This window comes from Odocoileus virginianus, chromosome 1 (genome assembly GCF_023699985.2).
Source record: "Odocoileus virginianus isolate 20LAN1187 ecotype Illinois chromosome 1, Ovbor_1.2, whole genome shotgun sequence".
In the NCBI taxonomy this organism is placed as follows: domain Eukaryota; kingdom Metazoa; phylum Chordata; class Mammalia; order Artiodactyla; family Cervidae; genus Odocoileus; species Odocoileus virginianus.
The window spans coordinates 64632269-64646972 of NC_069674.1; the positions used below are offsets into that span (position 1 = coordinate 64632269).

Here is a 14704-nt window from a genome sequence, read left to right on the forward strand (position 1 = left end):
TATGCTCTTAGAAAATGATCTCACATTTTACTTTGTCTCTATCTTTACTGTCAACTCTTAGTAGCAGTATAAAGGGGAGAAACAAGTACTTTGGAGTCAAGGAGAACCTGCTGGAATCCTTGCTCTGTGACTTAACCGTCTCACCATCATACTCTTTTCAGCCAGTGTATTAGTTTGCTATGGTTGCTCTAACAAAGTACCCAAAACTGAGTGGCTTTGACAACAGAAATGCAGTGTCTCACAGTTGTGAAGGCTAGATGTCTGATACCAAGTTGTCAGCATGTGTGGTTTCCTCTAGGGTTGTGAGAGACTCTCTTTCATGCTTTCCCCAGCTTCTGGTGATTTGCTGGCACGCTCTGACTTGTAGATCCCTGACTTTGATCTCTGCCTTCATCTTCACGTGGCGTTCTCCCCAAGTGCCTGTCTCTGTGTTCACATTTCCGTTTTATTTCTAGGGACACCAGTCATATAGGGTTAGGGCCCACTCTAATGAACTCATTTTAACGTGTTCACCTCTGTAAAGGTCACATTATGAAGTACTGGGGGTTAGGATTCAACTCTTAATAGTAACAGTCTTCAGGAGCAGAAAGAGATACCGAAGCAACCTGAAGCTGTAAAGTATAATACATGTAGAGGGTTATATTAATTTATAAAATTTTTCATCTGTGGTGGAACACAAGTAACAGGAACAGTGCAGAGTATGTCAAGTGATATGATATGGGAACTGTCAAGAAGGGTCAGAATAAAAGGGACTGATTGCTCTTGAGTAGACTGAAGAATGACTTTCCATTTATGAAGTCTTGGTACATCTCTACTGAGAATAAATAGAATGAAAACCAGACCAGACATTAGAATGTTTGGTAATGAAGAGTGTTAAAAATGAAAACATTTTTTGAGCAGAATTCAATAAGTTTGGCTTGAAGTTCTAAGATCGTTGGCTTTAAGTAAGATCCAGAAAGGGGGCATAACTGTTATTAAAAGAATGGCCCATGGAAAACTATCGACACCCTCATGTTTGCATTGCTTTTATCATTGAATTGAAACATATTTTCACTTTTTTTTCATTTTTAATACATTTGACCAGGAGTAATGACTGGGCACGGAGAAGGCATTGGCACCCCACTCCAGTACTCTTGCTGGAAAATCCCATGGACAGAGGAGCCTGGTAGGCTGCAGTCCATGGGGTCGCGAAGAGTCGGACACGACTGAGCGACTTCACTTTCCCTTTTCACTTTCATGCATTGGAGGAGGAAATGGCAACCCACCCCAGTGTTCTTGCCTGGAGAATCCCAGGGACGGGGGAGCCTGGTGGGCTGCCGTCTATGGGGTCGCACGAGTCGGACACGACTGAAGCGACTTAGCAGCAGCAGCAATGACTGGGCAACACCCATTTGCAGTCATATCAGTGTCCTAACATGGGCTATAACACATTAATTCATTCAGCTTTTGTACTCACTGCCTTAGGCACTGGACAAGACAATGAAGATGTAAAGCTATATATGACATGAACATTAATGTGGTAACATAAGTTTAACAATTAAAAAATAATTGAGTGACAGTTACGTGCTATACTTCGTAGTAGGTACAGGGTATATAGCAGTAAAAAAAAAATCTCTAAGGTGTTTGCCCTTGGAGAGCTTGCAGTCTAGTGAGTTTGGAGACATGCTAAATTGGCAGACAAGCACATAGATAATTAGTAACAGCTCAGGTGCAGGAAGTGTGGGAGCGAATGGAGCACATGGGAGGAAAATTAAATGAATTATGTATGTGAGCCACTCCCACACATAATTCATATGAAATTATTTCAATATATTTGAGATTTTTGGGAAATAGAGGTCAGGTTTTATTTTGAGATAGTTAATTTTTCTTCAGTGTCACCTGTTGTTTGGTTGGTGTTGGAATAAAAACAAAAAATTACTGTATCAAATTATGGAAATAGAATCCTTTAAAAAATTAACAGCCACCTTATTATCAGTGGTTTCATCCACTGGGAGCTCCTGCAGAGTTCAAAAAGAAGAGAATTTGACTTGATGTTTATTTTAAAGTTCGTTTTCCTAAAGTGTGTCTGCAAGCAAAAGATTATGACACTTTGAAGTCACAATAATTCTTAAATGCCTATAAAATGATTTTTACTAAACTATCAACATTTGTGTTATGATTTTTATTTTTAAGGACCTGTTTGCAAAGGTAACTTTTTTGAACTGTTAAATTGTTTATTAGGTTCAGTTACTAATTCAGTCATCCATTATTCTGTTTTTTGCTATTGGGGGGAAGAAGTAACAGGATATTTTGTGGGTGTTTATTTGCTTAGATATTGCCTAAATGAAAGATAGAAAGATTAAGTGACGGGTATTTAAAGTAAGGCTCTTGCAGTAAAGTCTTATTTCCATGATAAACCTTGAACTAGTGGCTGTCTCTGTTCTCAGCTTTTGTCTGGCTTCTGTTTTTTCTGAGGTCCACAGCTGGCATGAGTGAGGGTTCAGCCACAACTGTTCTCTCCTTACACCTCTTAGGAATTTTACTGTCAGTGCTCCTCTCCTCTAAGTAATATCAAGGCTCTAAGCAAATGAAAAATAACATTAGCATTGCTCCACAACCTCAGGAACAAGATCTGAAAGGTAAATCCTGAGTCATACAGTGTATCTACAACACTCCCCATCTCGACAAAGCAGGGCGAAATGAAGATGCTAAATTTATCTTTCAATGTATAATTTGTGATTTGTTTTTTAGAGGGTGAAATAATAACAATGGAAGATAATTAAGGGTTAAAATGCCTCCAACGACCAAATTTCCTACATAGTTTGAAGACGGGAAATCATCTGCAGCTGGGATGTCTGTATACAATGCCATATGGCTCTTTGAATCCTTCTAAAAGTAACAGTAGGATAACAGTATAGCAGAGCAGACAGCGTAAACAAATTAGAGTGAAGAGAAGGTTAAGATAAATGAGAAAAGTTCTAGAATTTGACCAAGCATTTATCTGGCTAGGGAATTCCAAGTGGAACCAGAAAAACCAGCTTCATCATGATTAAGTTAAAAACCATCAGCTTTGTCTTCCTAATATATCGTGTTTGAATGTTACCCTTGGAGGATTACTTCTTAACCATCTTCATCTTAAAACATTTCTGAAGTTGTCACCAACCTCCATTTCGCTGTTCCACCTATCAAGCAAAATAAAGAAGTAAACACCCTCAAACTATGTTGGGTGGAATTATAGTGCATTTAAAAATTTTTTTGGCAAAAAATTGCTTTGAGGCAGTAACTGGCAAGCAGATGTCACAGAGGATTTAATAAGTGGTGATTTTTTTTTTTTGTACACATGGTAAGGAATCATTAAGTAATTTGGAGGTTGAAGGTCGTGAGTCTAGCACGTGGTTTGCCTATAGCGGCTCATACCAAACAGATCCCTGACTTCACATGCTAGAGCCTCTCAGAGGATTTGTCTCCAAAAGAGGAAAGTTTTCTCCATATTGTGAGAAAGACTTTAGCAGAGAAGTATCAAGTAGCCTTTACTCCAGATGTAGAATTAATTCTAGAATGACAAGCCTGCCTCTGAAAGATGTGGGTTTTACTTGCTGAAGAATGGAGAAGCCTGTTAGAGAGTGTTTACTTTGGGTCCTAGTGATGGTATCTGAACAAATTAGGTAAACAAAGAAGTTCAGTAAGGGATTCAGAGTTCTAGAAAAAAGGAGGGAATATAAAATAAGTTGGATAATTATTAATATAAAGCAAATACCAGTTAAATCAATATATTATGTGTGTTGTTCTTCAGTCGCTAAGGCATGTCCGATTCTTTGCCACCCCATGGACTGCAGCATGGCAGGCTTCCCTGTCCTTCACTATCTCCCGGAGTTTGCTCAAATTCATGTCCATTGAGTCGGTGATGCCATTCAATCATCTCATCTTCTTTTGCCTCTTCCTGCCCTCAATCTTTCCCAGCTCTTTGCATCAGGTGGCCGAAGTATTGGAGCTTCAGCTTCAGCATTAGTCCTTCCAGTGAATTCAGGGTTGATTTCCTTTAGGATTGACTGGTTTGATCTCTTCGCTGTCCAAGGAACTCTCAAGAGTCTTCTCTAGCACCACAATTCGAAAGCATCAATTCTTCAGCGCTCAGCCTTCTTTATGGTCTGACTCTCACATCCGTACGTGACTACTAGAGAAAACATAGCTTTGACTATACAGACCTTTATCAGTAAATAGATGTCTCTGCTTTTTAATACTGTTTAGATTTGTCATAGATTTTCTTCTCAAGAGTAAACATCTTTTTATTTTGTGGCTGCAGTCACCATCTGCAGTGATTTTGGTAGCTCAAGAAAATAAAGTATGTCACTGCTTCCACTTTTTCCCCATCTATTTGCCATGAAGTGATGGGACCAGATGCCATGATCTTTGTTTTTTGAATGTTGAATTTTATGTGAAGTGTATTTTGTTCCTACCTTAGAAAATGATGTAGAACTCATTTTCATTCTTCCCCATTCAGTTACCACTGGGCATGCTTGAAATTGCCTCTCTGCTCTGTTTGCTAGTATGGAATTGTTTAAAACAACAGTAATAGTGGTGAAGTTCTGATAGTTGCACAAGTTTCTCTGTAATTTTTACAAATGCCAGCTAGCAATCCAGTGGCATTTCTTCTATAAAATCTGAAGGCCAGTCCATTTCCCTTCTTCCTTGTTTTCTTGGTTTCAAATATATTTCTTTTTGCCAATGGAAATAAAAATTAGAAATCAGAGAGCAATGTTATCACTTGTCTTTCCAGATTAGTAAAGGGCTCCTGAAAGTAAACTCATAGGAGATGCCGCAATTTTATAGGACAGTTAATCATCCTATCTTCCTAGCCAGTTGTTGCAGCTACAATCAATTTTGGGTCTCTTATTTTTGGCTTCATGCCAAGATAGAATAAAAAACTAAAATCATGAAACAGTACTCTGAGGCTGCTTTTCTGACGTATACAGTCTTGGCTATTTTTTTTTGAAGCATTGCTTATCATTTCTCAGTTGCTTGAGTCCCTGAAATCCAGCACTTGTGAATGAATTAAGTGTAGCTGTTATAAGTGGTCTTTTTGGGCCAATGCTACTCATTCCTCACTTTCTTCAGTGTACTATCATCATTCTCACTTTTTCTGTGTTCATAGTACTATAGTTGCAGCAATGAATTGCTTTGCTTCTGAGACTCAGGAAATAATTTATATGTCTCTCATGTTGCATGTTGCCAATCCTTGGATCCATTTGTGAGTTTTGCATAGTCTAAATCACTTGTAGCAGCTACCCAGGCACTAACATATGAAAGGGTTTAGAATGTCAAAGTCACCATAATAAATTTTAGCATTTTACCATTTTTAGGAGTGAAAAATCAAACATTTGGGAAAACTTTCCAAAATCCACACTGACAGTTGATTTCTTTATACCAGCTTTGTTTATCTTAATACCAGCTTTTTTGAGATATAATTCACATGCCAAAAAATTAACTCAAAGTATACAAGTCAATGCTTTTTTTAAGAGATGTGTAACTATCACTATAGCTAATTTTAGAATGCAGGGTGTGAGGGGGCTCATTTTTCCACATCTTTGTCAGTTTTTACCATTACCTGTCTTTTAGATTATAGCCATTCTGATGGTTATGAAGTAAAATCTCATTGTGGTTTTGATTTGCTTTTCTCTAATGGCTAATGAAGTTGAACATCTTTTCATATGCTTTTGGGCATTCATATCATATCTCCTTTGGAGAAATGTCCCTTCAGATCCTTTGCCTGTTTATAAATTGGGTTGTCTTTTTATGATTATGAGTTCCTTATATATCTATATACAGATCTCTCATTGGATATATGATCTGCAAAAACTTTCTCCCATTCTTTGGATTATTTTTTCCACTTCCTTGATTGTCTGCTTTGAGGAATAAAAGTTTTATAATTTGATGATGTCTAATCTATTGATCTTTTTCTGTTGTTGTTTGTGGTTTTCATATTATACCCAAGGGTATGTTATCTTTTTTCCCCTAAAATTAGTCCTAATATGGCAAATTTGGTACAAGTGTAGGCTTTGGTATCACAGTCCTCTTTTGAAATTCTAACTCTGCCCTGGATAAATGATTTAAGCTCCTTCAGCCTGTTATTCCTCTGTAAAATGAGGATATACTAGGACTTAACTATTGAATCATTGTGGGGAACAGGTGAAATAAAGAATGTGAAATACTTAGAATTTTACAGAATTATGGTAATTGTCTACTAATGTTAGATATTACTTTTGTTATAATCCCAATAATAAACTCTAGTGCTCTGAAAATTAAAGCCATGTAGATTCTATGAAGAAGCAATATGATAATGTACAGCTATAATATTTTATGAACAACATTGAATCTGACCCCCATGAAAACCAAGTAGTCATAGTTGTTATTTCCAGCAGGAGCTGCAGCTAAGAGATCTTAGTAAGAGTTTTTCCAAGGTCACATGACCGGGAAATGATAGAGTTAAAACTTAACATTTTCTCCTTAAAATCACTTAATTCAGTTTTTTCAGTAACAGATTTCTAGTAGAAATTAAGTGGAGTTTTTTAGTCTTCATGATAGTTTTACCTCAGACAGTTATATCAGGAAAGAAATGAAAGCAATTTTATGGGAATTAAAACTGATAGTGAAAATTATATGAAAATCATGGAGTTAAGGTATATTTGACTAGAAAGTTTATTTGCATAGATAGCCATAGCAAGTACTAATTATATATACCTTCTTCTTTAATTAAAAAGAACTTCCTTCTTATTTCCAGTTATACATACTTACCATTAGACATTACTGAATAAAGATAAGCAAAAAGAAAGTATTTTTTCCAGATGTTGTCTTAATATGCTTGCATTCCTGATACATTTATACTTAGAAGCATCTTATAAAATGGGCCTATCAATTTTCTATTTAAGTTTAGGTTCATTCGGCATGAAGTTAAATTGATTTGCATTATGGCTTTAAATTCTGGGCCTCTGGAAGATTTTTTAGATTGGTTTGTAGGCTTTTGTTGAGCAACAAATAATCATCTTTCCAAATCTAGAAAATTCATTGACTACATTTATTTACTGTTAACTCATCTACAGAAAGAAAAAAAATTTCTGCAGCCTTTTGGTAAGGTAGGAGCCTCATGAGAAATTAACTCTCAAAAATAGCTCGTTTAGCAAGCAAGAAGGCAAACAGTGTTTAATTACCTTGTGGAATCAGAGGACAGAGACACTGATTTGGCCTGCACCCCAGTGCTGCAGCTGTGAGGTACATTCTTGAAACCTACAAGTTTTATATAGGACTTTTGAGAGCTAGATGCCATTACTTTCTCAAGTTTTATCTTTACTAAAATTCATTGAGGAAAAACACATCTGACACAAATAACCCTGGATCCAAGTTGGTTAAACAGCTGTGACATTTGAAGTGTTATTTACGTGAATTGAAAACAACATCCTTGTAGAGATGAAATGACTTTTGGTTGGAAACCAGTTCTTCCCATCATAGCCATTTATCAAGATACTAAAGCAAACTGGCAAAATGTGCTGCAGAAATTTGAGATTTATTGTCACATTCTGTTCAAATGATTCCCCTCCTTTCCTCTTCCTAAACTTCAGCATTTTCTTTAGTTAGGACTATCCAACTTACATGAGGGGTTTCAAACCATGGTAAATATACTGGATGAGGAGAAAACCTCTGGTGTATTTAAATTTGTCCATACTAAGCAGTTTACAATAATTTCTATCATTTCATGCAGAAAGGAAAAAGTCTTCATCATTTGAGTTTATCAATTTGTCAGTATTTGGGAGATGTGTCATGCAACCATGGGTTTGAATTTGCTGTTATTTCACTTGGCTGTATAAATCAAAAGTAATGTTACATAATGTAGAGACAGGATTGTTTTATACAAACAAAATCATCTTTAACTGAAGAGATCTGATACCTGACCTTCATCTTAAATTATAGCAGATGAAAATGTCAGTTGCCTCTGGTGGATTAATAAAGCCAAATGTCAAATGGGAAGGTGATTATAAGCTTTAATTATGTGGTTTTACAGGGATAGGTTTCTTGAAAAATCAAGGCTTTAATAGTGTCTATAATTGGAAAATTCTTTTCATCATAAGGAAGTACAAGTCACTCTAAATCTGTGCAAAAATCAGAAATTTTGTTCTAAGAAATGAAACTAAATACAGTTTCATTGTGTGTGTATTTTTTTTAATCAAGTGATTTTTTTTCCTTAATAAAATCTGAAGCCTCTTATTAAATGTGCAATGGGTCTGAGCGCTAGACTTTTATTTTTTATTTTGGTCTAAAACTTTAGGATATAAAGAACTGTATACCTTAAGAATCTCTGCTACCCTGTAATTAATGATTAGTGAGTTTCTGTTAGAAATAGCGAAAACTTTGGAAACTGTCACAGTTTCTAAGCTCAATTTATAAATCCATTTTCAATATGCAGTTACAGGTTATGAATAAAAAAGGAGGATAAGATCAGTTAGAGCTGAGGGGGAGGGATGGTGAGAGCAAGTTTGAGGAAGATGAGGAAGAACAGGGTTTATTGCTTTTGGTTATTGCAGGTGTACCTGCCTTGCTATTATGAAACACCTGCATGCTCATTCATTTTTTAATGGAAGAAATATTGAAGTAGGTATTCTGAGTTGTCATCCTAAATTCCATCCAAGTATGTTGAACGTACTCAAGCTTATTCAAAAGAAACAGTGGCTGGAGTTTTACAGTAACTAATATTTCATTGAGTGTCTAGATATAGATAACTGGGACTTTTTTGTTTGCTTGTTTTTATTTTTATTTCTAGGATTGGCTTGAGGTAGTCAGGGAGACCTCCATGATGGAGCAGAGATTTTGTTCAATTGTTTTTGGCTTAATCTCACGAAATAAATTCTTTCAGTTAACTGGTAATTACCAGGCAGCCTAAGGTTAACTGATTTTACGTTTCATAATTAACCTTAAATTTCTGTTTCAGGTTATGAATATAGGTTTAGTGTAGTGAATCTGTCAGAAACACTAAACTGTATTAATCATTATTAATGGTTAACTCTTAATGCTACTGAATATGTTTGATTTGATGGTACTGGGCTGTGGAGCTCTTTATAATCAAGACTAAAGGTCATGTTATAATATATGTATTAAAATGGTCACAGATAACACAAGGAAGCTTTTTATAAATGTAGCCCTCAAATTGTGTTACTTTAAAATGAGCTAGAAACTCATTTATGGAATTGGTGATCAGGTCTTAGATATGGACCAAAAGATGTATGTTCATTAGTTTTTGAAAGAAAGAATTTGTTTTTAAACTTCCTGCAAATGTCTATGATATTTTAATATTTACAGTTAGATTCTCTTTATTTGTAAATTTAGTTTCATATTTTAACAATTTTAAACATACTGAAAATGAAAGTTTTAACAGTAAAGGGAGTATATTTTTCTCTTATAAATTTTCCATTTTTTGCTGCTGTTGTTTAGTAGCTCAGTCTATCCAACTCTTTTGAGACCTCATGGACTGCAGCCCACCAGGCTCCACTGTCCATGGGATTTTCTGGGTAAGATTAGAGGAGTGGGTTGCCATTTTCTCCTCCAAGAGATCTTCCTGATCCAGAGATTGAACCCGCAAGGTCAAGTTGGCCCTTTTCTGGTTGAGCTGATTGTTAAATTTTCAGGGACTTTGTGAGCTGGTTGTTAAGCACAACTAGTATTAAAAATTAATTGAGTTAAGCCTACAATTAAGTAAATTATGTTAAATAAAGATAATAAAAACAAAAGTTATTGCAGCCTATTATTATCTATGCTATTGAGGTTAGTTGATTGTATCTGAACGGTAATCGCACTATTTTATGATATGCAACTGTGTATCTCTTCCCTGAACTTGGTGTTCAGTGACTTCACATTTGATGGCTTGAAAATGGTCATGGTGGGAGTATTCACAGCACAGAAACTGGCTAATGCCATAAGTCACTTTTTGTTTTTCTGAAGAAGGCATGGGTAAAAGACATGCTCGCACACCGTATCATTGCCTGCAGTTTGCCAGCTTTTGGTTTCCCTGCTTCTAGACCCTCCTTCCAGCGCTCTGTCCAGAATAACCCACCAAGCTTACTTTTCCGAGGCAATAAAAGCTGAACATGGTAAAGGAAGGAGTGATGTCAGAAGAATGTGGTAAAATATAGTTTTTGCCAGTTAGTAACAAATTTAACATCTTTGAGCCTCCATTCCTTTATGCTTAAAGTAAGGCAGTCATCTATTTTTATTCTGCCTACCTATCAAGACTTTTGAATTAAAATGACAATGTGCTAATGTTTGTGAAAGTGCTGTACACACATATTTTTTTTTCTTAGTGGTAAACACTTGCTTCACCTTTTCACTTATTGACTTTAGTTTACAAAGGCTTATAACTAACAGAATAGAGTTTATGTCCTAAAATTGCTGCCCCAGATTTTTCACACCCTCACTGACCCTGTATCAGCAAGTGTGGCTCCAGTGCTTATGTTGGCTACTGGATGGCAAGCTCCGGGTGGGTGTGTCCCACTCTCTCTGACAATGCCCACTGTAAATGCTGTATGATCATGGGACTTCTTTACTGTGTTCAGACTGTCCTCAATGTTTTCATTCTTGTTCTCTTGGAAAAACTGCCAGTGGATCACAATGGGCAATAAAGATGAACCTTACTATCTCATCCTTTGTTGAGATTTGAAGGTTCTTGTTAAGATGCAAACATTGCAAGTAAAAAGGAAAAAAACCTGACATATTAAGCCATTTTCACTTGTTGATATTTTGGTCAGAAATGGTTGGGGAAACTCCTGAACCTTTGAGCTGGGTTGTAATTCAGTTGAATTTTAAGGAAGGACAAGTTGTAGATATGCCAGGAACACAGGGAAGGGGTGAGGATCAGGGAAGTATAAACAAGAATCTGGACCCCTTGGGTGGGAGTGGTGAAGGTAGACATAAGAGCCTTTTGCAGTTTTGCCCTGAAACAATGTCAAAAATGTTTGCATTTGGCATAGCATTTCCTCTTTTTATTCAGAATGGCTTTGCTAGAATACTTTTCTGTCATGAGTTTATTTGGTCTCTCAGATACGGCTAAAACACTCTCTTGATTTTTGGTGGGTGGCGTGCCTTGATATATTACCAAATTCTCAGTGATGCCAAATTTTAGAGCTCTCTGAAGAAAAGAAAGATAGCAAGAGTTAAACATATGTTGAGAATCACCAATTCCAACTTCAATTTGTTTTGTTAATAAATACATGACATTTCACATGAGAAAGGTCTCATTCGCCCAACAACTTTAATTTAGAAATCTTTTTGTACATAATTTCTTTAACAGTTCTCCTGCCCCTCCTCTTTGTTTTCCCTTTTGTTTGATTTGTTTTTAGATTTTCTTGCCTCTGTGAAGATTGTTGTTGTTTATTTGCTAGGCTGTGTCTGACTCTTTGCGACCCCATGGACTGTAACCCATCAGGCTCCTCTGTCCATGGGTTCCTCAGACAAGGAGAGTGGAGTGAGTTGCCATTTCCTTCTCCAGGGAATCTTCTCCACCCAGGGATTAAAAACACATCTCCTGCAAAACAGAAAAAGAGACTCAGATGTATAGAACAGACTTGTGGACTCTGGGAGAAGGCGAGGGTGGGATGTTTCAAGAGAACAGCATTGAAACATGTATATTATCTAGGGTGAAACAGATCACCAGCCCAGGTTGGGTACATGAGACAAGTGCTCGGGCCTGGTGCACTGGGAAGACCCAGAGGGATCGGGTGGAGAGGGAAGTGGGAGGGGGGACTGGGATGGGGGAATACATGTAAATCCATGGCTAATTCATTTCAATGTATGACAAAAACTACTGTAATGATGTAAAGTAATTAGCCTCCAACTAATAAAAATTAATGGAAAAAAAAAAAAAACAAAAACACATCTCCTGCATTGGCAGGCAGATTCTTTACCACTGAGCCACCTGGAAAGTCTCTCTGTGAAGATTATTTTGCCTTGTTCACAATAGTTAGAAACAATGTATTTGAAAATAACTGCAGTATCCTGCCTCATTGTTTACCAGGCCAGCTTCCATCATAAATTGTTATTTATTAGATATGTAGCAGGCCAAAGTGCGTAACTGTTCTGAGATGAGGAGACAAAACACAAGAAAATTATGATCCCCACCCTCATTCAGGGGTGATGATTAAGTCAACAAATTGACACACACTACTCATTAGCCTCCAGCTATAGTTAGTTCATTCCACAAACAGCACATTGCTGAGGATTGTGTGCTCTGATATGTTGGGTGTTGTTTGAGGGTCTGTTTTATCATTCACAGATCATTTTGTAGAGGCTGGACTTCAGCAAACCATAAACTTTTAATATCTGGTTATTTTAGGGAAATTTCTTCCCACCTCTCTCCTTCCCTCCCTTCCTTTTATATTTTTATAGTTTTAGTATAGAATGCTTAGCAGTTTGCTTTTTTTTCTCTGGGAAAGATTCTGCCACCATCCCTAATCCTTTTAGAAAAAGCCATAGTCATGTCAATTCAGAGGTGTTGATGTTTTATACAGTTGAGTTCTGTGAAATATGAATCTCTGATATTCATAGAATATGCCTTACTTTATTCTCTTATTTATGCACTGCTCTTTTCCACATGCTAGAAAATTTGAAACTTTATCTGATTTCAAGTCTACATTGGAGATCAAGTTAACAGTTATATCTGTTTCTCCTCTCTCTATTTTAGCTGGACCAGACCAATTTTGAAGAAAGGATACAGACAGCGCTTAGAATTGTCAGACATATACCATATCTCTTCTTCTGATTCTGCTGACAATCTATCTGAAAAATTGGAAAGGTATGTTCATGAACATTGTTTATTAGTTGAAGAGAGAAATTAATATTATTAGAGACTAGAGAACTACTATTGGTGGGCCTAATTCTTAAAATGGAGTATTTTTAATAGGAACATCCTCTTTTCTTGATGAAGTCTTGATCAATTAAGAATTGACCATAGAAGGGATGAAATAAAACCATTTTTCTGAGAAAGGATTTTTTTTTGGAAAAATACATATTTGAATTCTGAGAAGCTATCTGTCACTCAAACAACATTAAGTGGATTTTGTGAAGACTGGAATAACATCTTTATGAAACAAGTTGTGTATATTTGTCTCTAGAATCTTAAATCGTGAATACAGATGTGCGTAGTTGGAAATCTTAGGGTAAAGGCAGTTGGATGTCAAAGATATGTAGAAGTTTCATATTTTTGAGCACATATTGAATGCCAGGTATGGTATCTCCTCTCAGCCTCTCTGGAAGGAGAGTATCATTATCTTTATCTTGTAGAACAGCAAATTGAGGCTCAGAGAGATATAATTTTCCAGCTAATAAATGGCTGAGCTCTGGTTCAAACTCTGGTTCAAACTCCCAGCTTCCCTAAGAACAGTGTTTCCCATTGTAAAGACGTCTTCTTTTTTAAGAGTATTGGTTACAATCCTTTTGATTGCCAGTGACAGAAATCCAATCAAGTAGCTTAAGTAAATAAAAAGAGGAAATTTATTGACTCATGTAATCTATGTGTGTGAAAGCCTAGAGAGAGAACCGCCGTTAGGGACTCGATGGAACCAGGAACTGGTTTTATTGTCTCAGATTAGCTTCCTCCATGCAGTGGGTCCTTAGAACTCTTTGCTCACGCCTTTACAGACCGCTGAGGAAACAGTCTTTTTCTCCAAAAGTGAAAAATCCCAGAAACTCTTGAGTCACATGCTTGTTTCTTGGACCAACAACAATCTGTGAATGAGCTGGACAGGGTCCTGTGCCAGCAGTACAGGATCTGATGCAGATGAGGGGGAAGGGAAGAGGGAGTTGGCAAAAAAGAAAAAGAAGCAACTACTTTTTTACGGCACCAAAATAAACTAGTTGAGTAGACTTAGAATTTGTTTATTTTCATTAAACTCATTGAATTTCTTTTGAAGTTTCAAGGCAAATAAGTTGTTTAGCCTTATTGTTTCTTGGTTTTATTCAAAGAGTTAGGCTAGTGGAAGTAGCAGATTAACATTTCCAAGATCAAGCACCAGCTTCTATTATTGAGCACTTAGTGTATGTAAGTGTCATTAGGGCAGGACTACTTTTGTTTTTTGTTTTTGTTTGGTTTATTCTGTTTATGATGTGCTTAGAATAAGGTCTAGAATAGAGTCTGGTATATATGGTTGTCCCTTGGTAGATCCCTATGGATACCAAACTTTATGGATGCTCAAGTCCCTGACACCAAATGTTATTTTATTTGCATATAACCTACACATATTCACTTTAAATATTTTAAGTATCTCTAGATCACTTATAATGCCTAATACAATGTGAATGTTATGTAATAGTTGCCAGCACACGAAAAATTCAAGTTTCGCTCTTTGGAACTTTCTGAAAATTTTTCTGGTGAACATTTTACTTCCCCAGTTGGTTGAATCTGCAGATGTGGAACCTGCAGACATGAAGGGCCAATTGTAGTAGGTGCTCAGTAAATATTTGTTGAATGAATAAATGATGATTGAATGTGAAATGGCTGACGTTATGCAAAAACCCGTAATACTGCTGCAGGGATAAAATATATAAACATAATACATTGTAGGTATATCAACAAGTTCAAAATAATCTAGTAGATAGTGAATATCTAAGTTTTAAATGGATTCTGAATGAGAGATTAATCACAGTAGGACTAGGCTACTCAAAACCTGTTTACTCCAGATTTATTTTTATC

The 14704-nt window shown here is 36.4% G+C and overlaps 1 protein-coding gene across 1 annotated transcript in view; it reads left to right on the plus strand.

Annotated features, from left to right (window-relative positions):
* CFTR (CF transmembrane conductance regulator) overlaps positions 1–14704 on the plus strand; it is a 183942-nt gene that overhangs the window by 6461 nt on the left and 162777 nt on the right. The window contains exons 2-3 of the mRNA XM_070476808.1: positions 8789–8888; positions 12643–12808. Coding sequence (XP_070332909.1) covers positions 8789–8888; positions 12643–12808 — 266 coding nt within the window. The remainder of the gene's footprint in view (positions 1–8788; positions 8889–12642; positions 12809–14704) is intronic.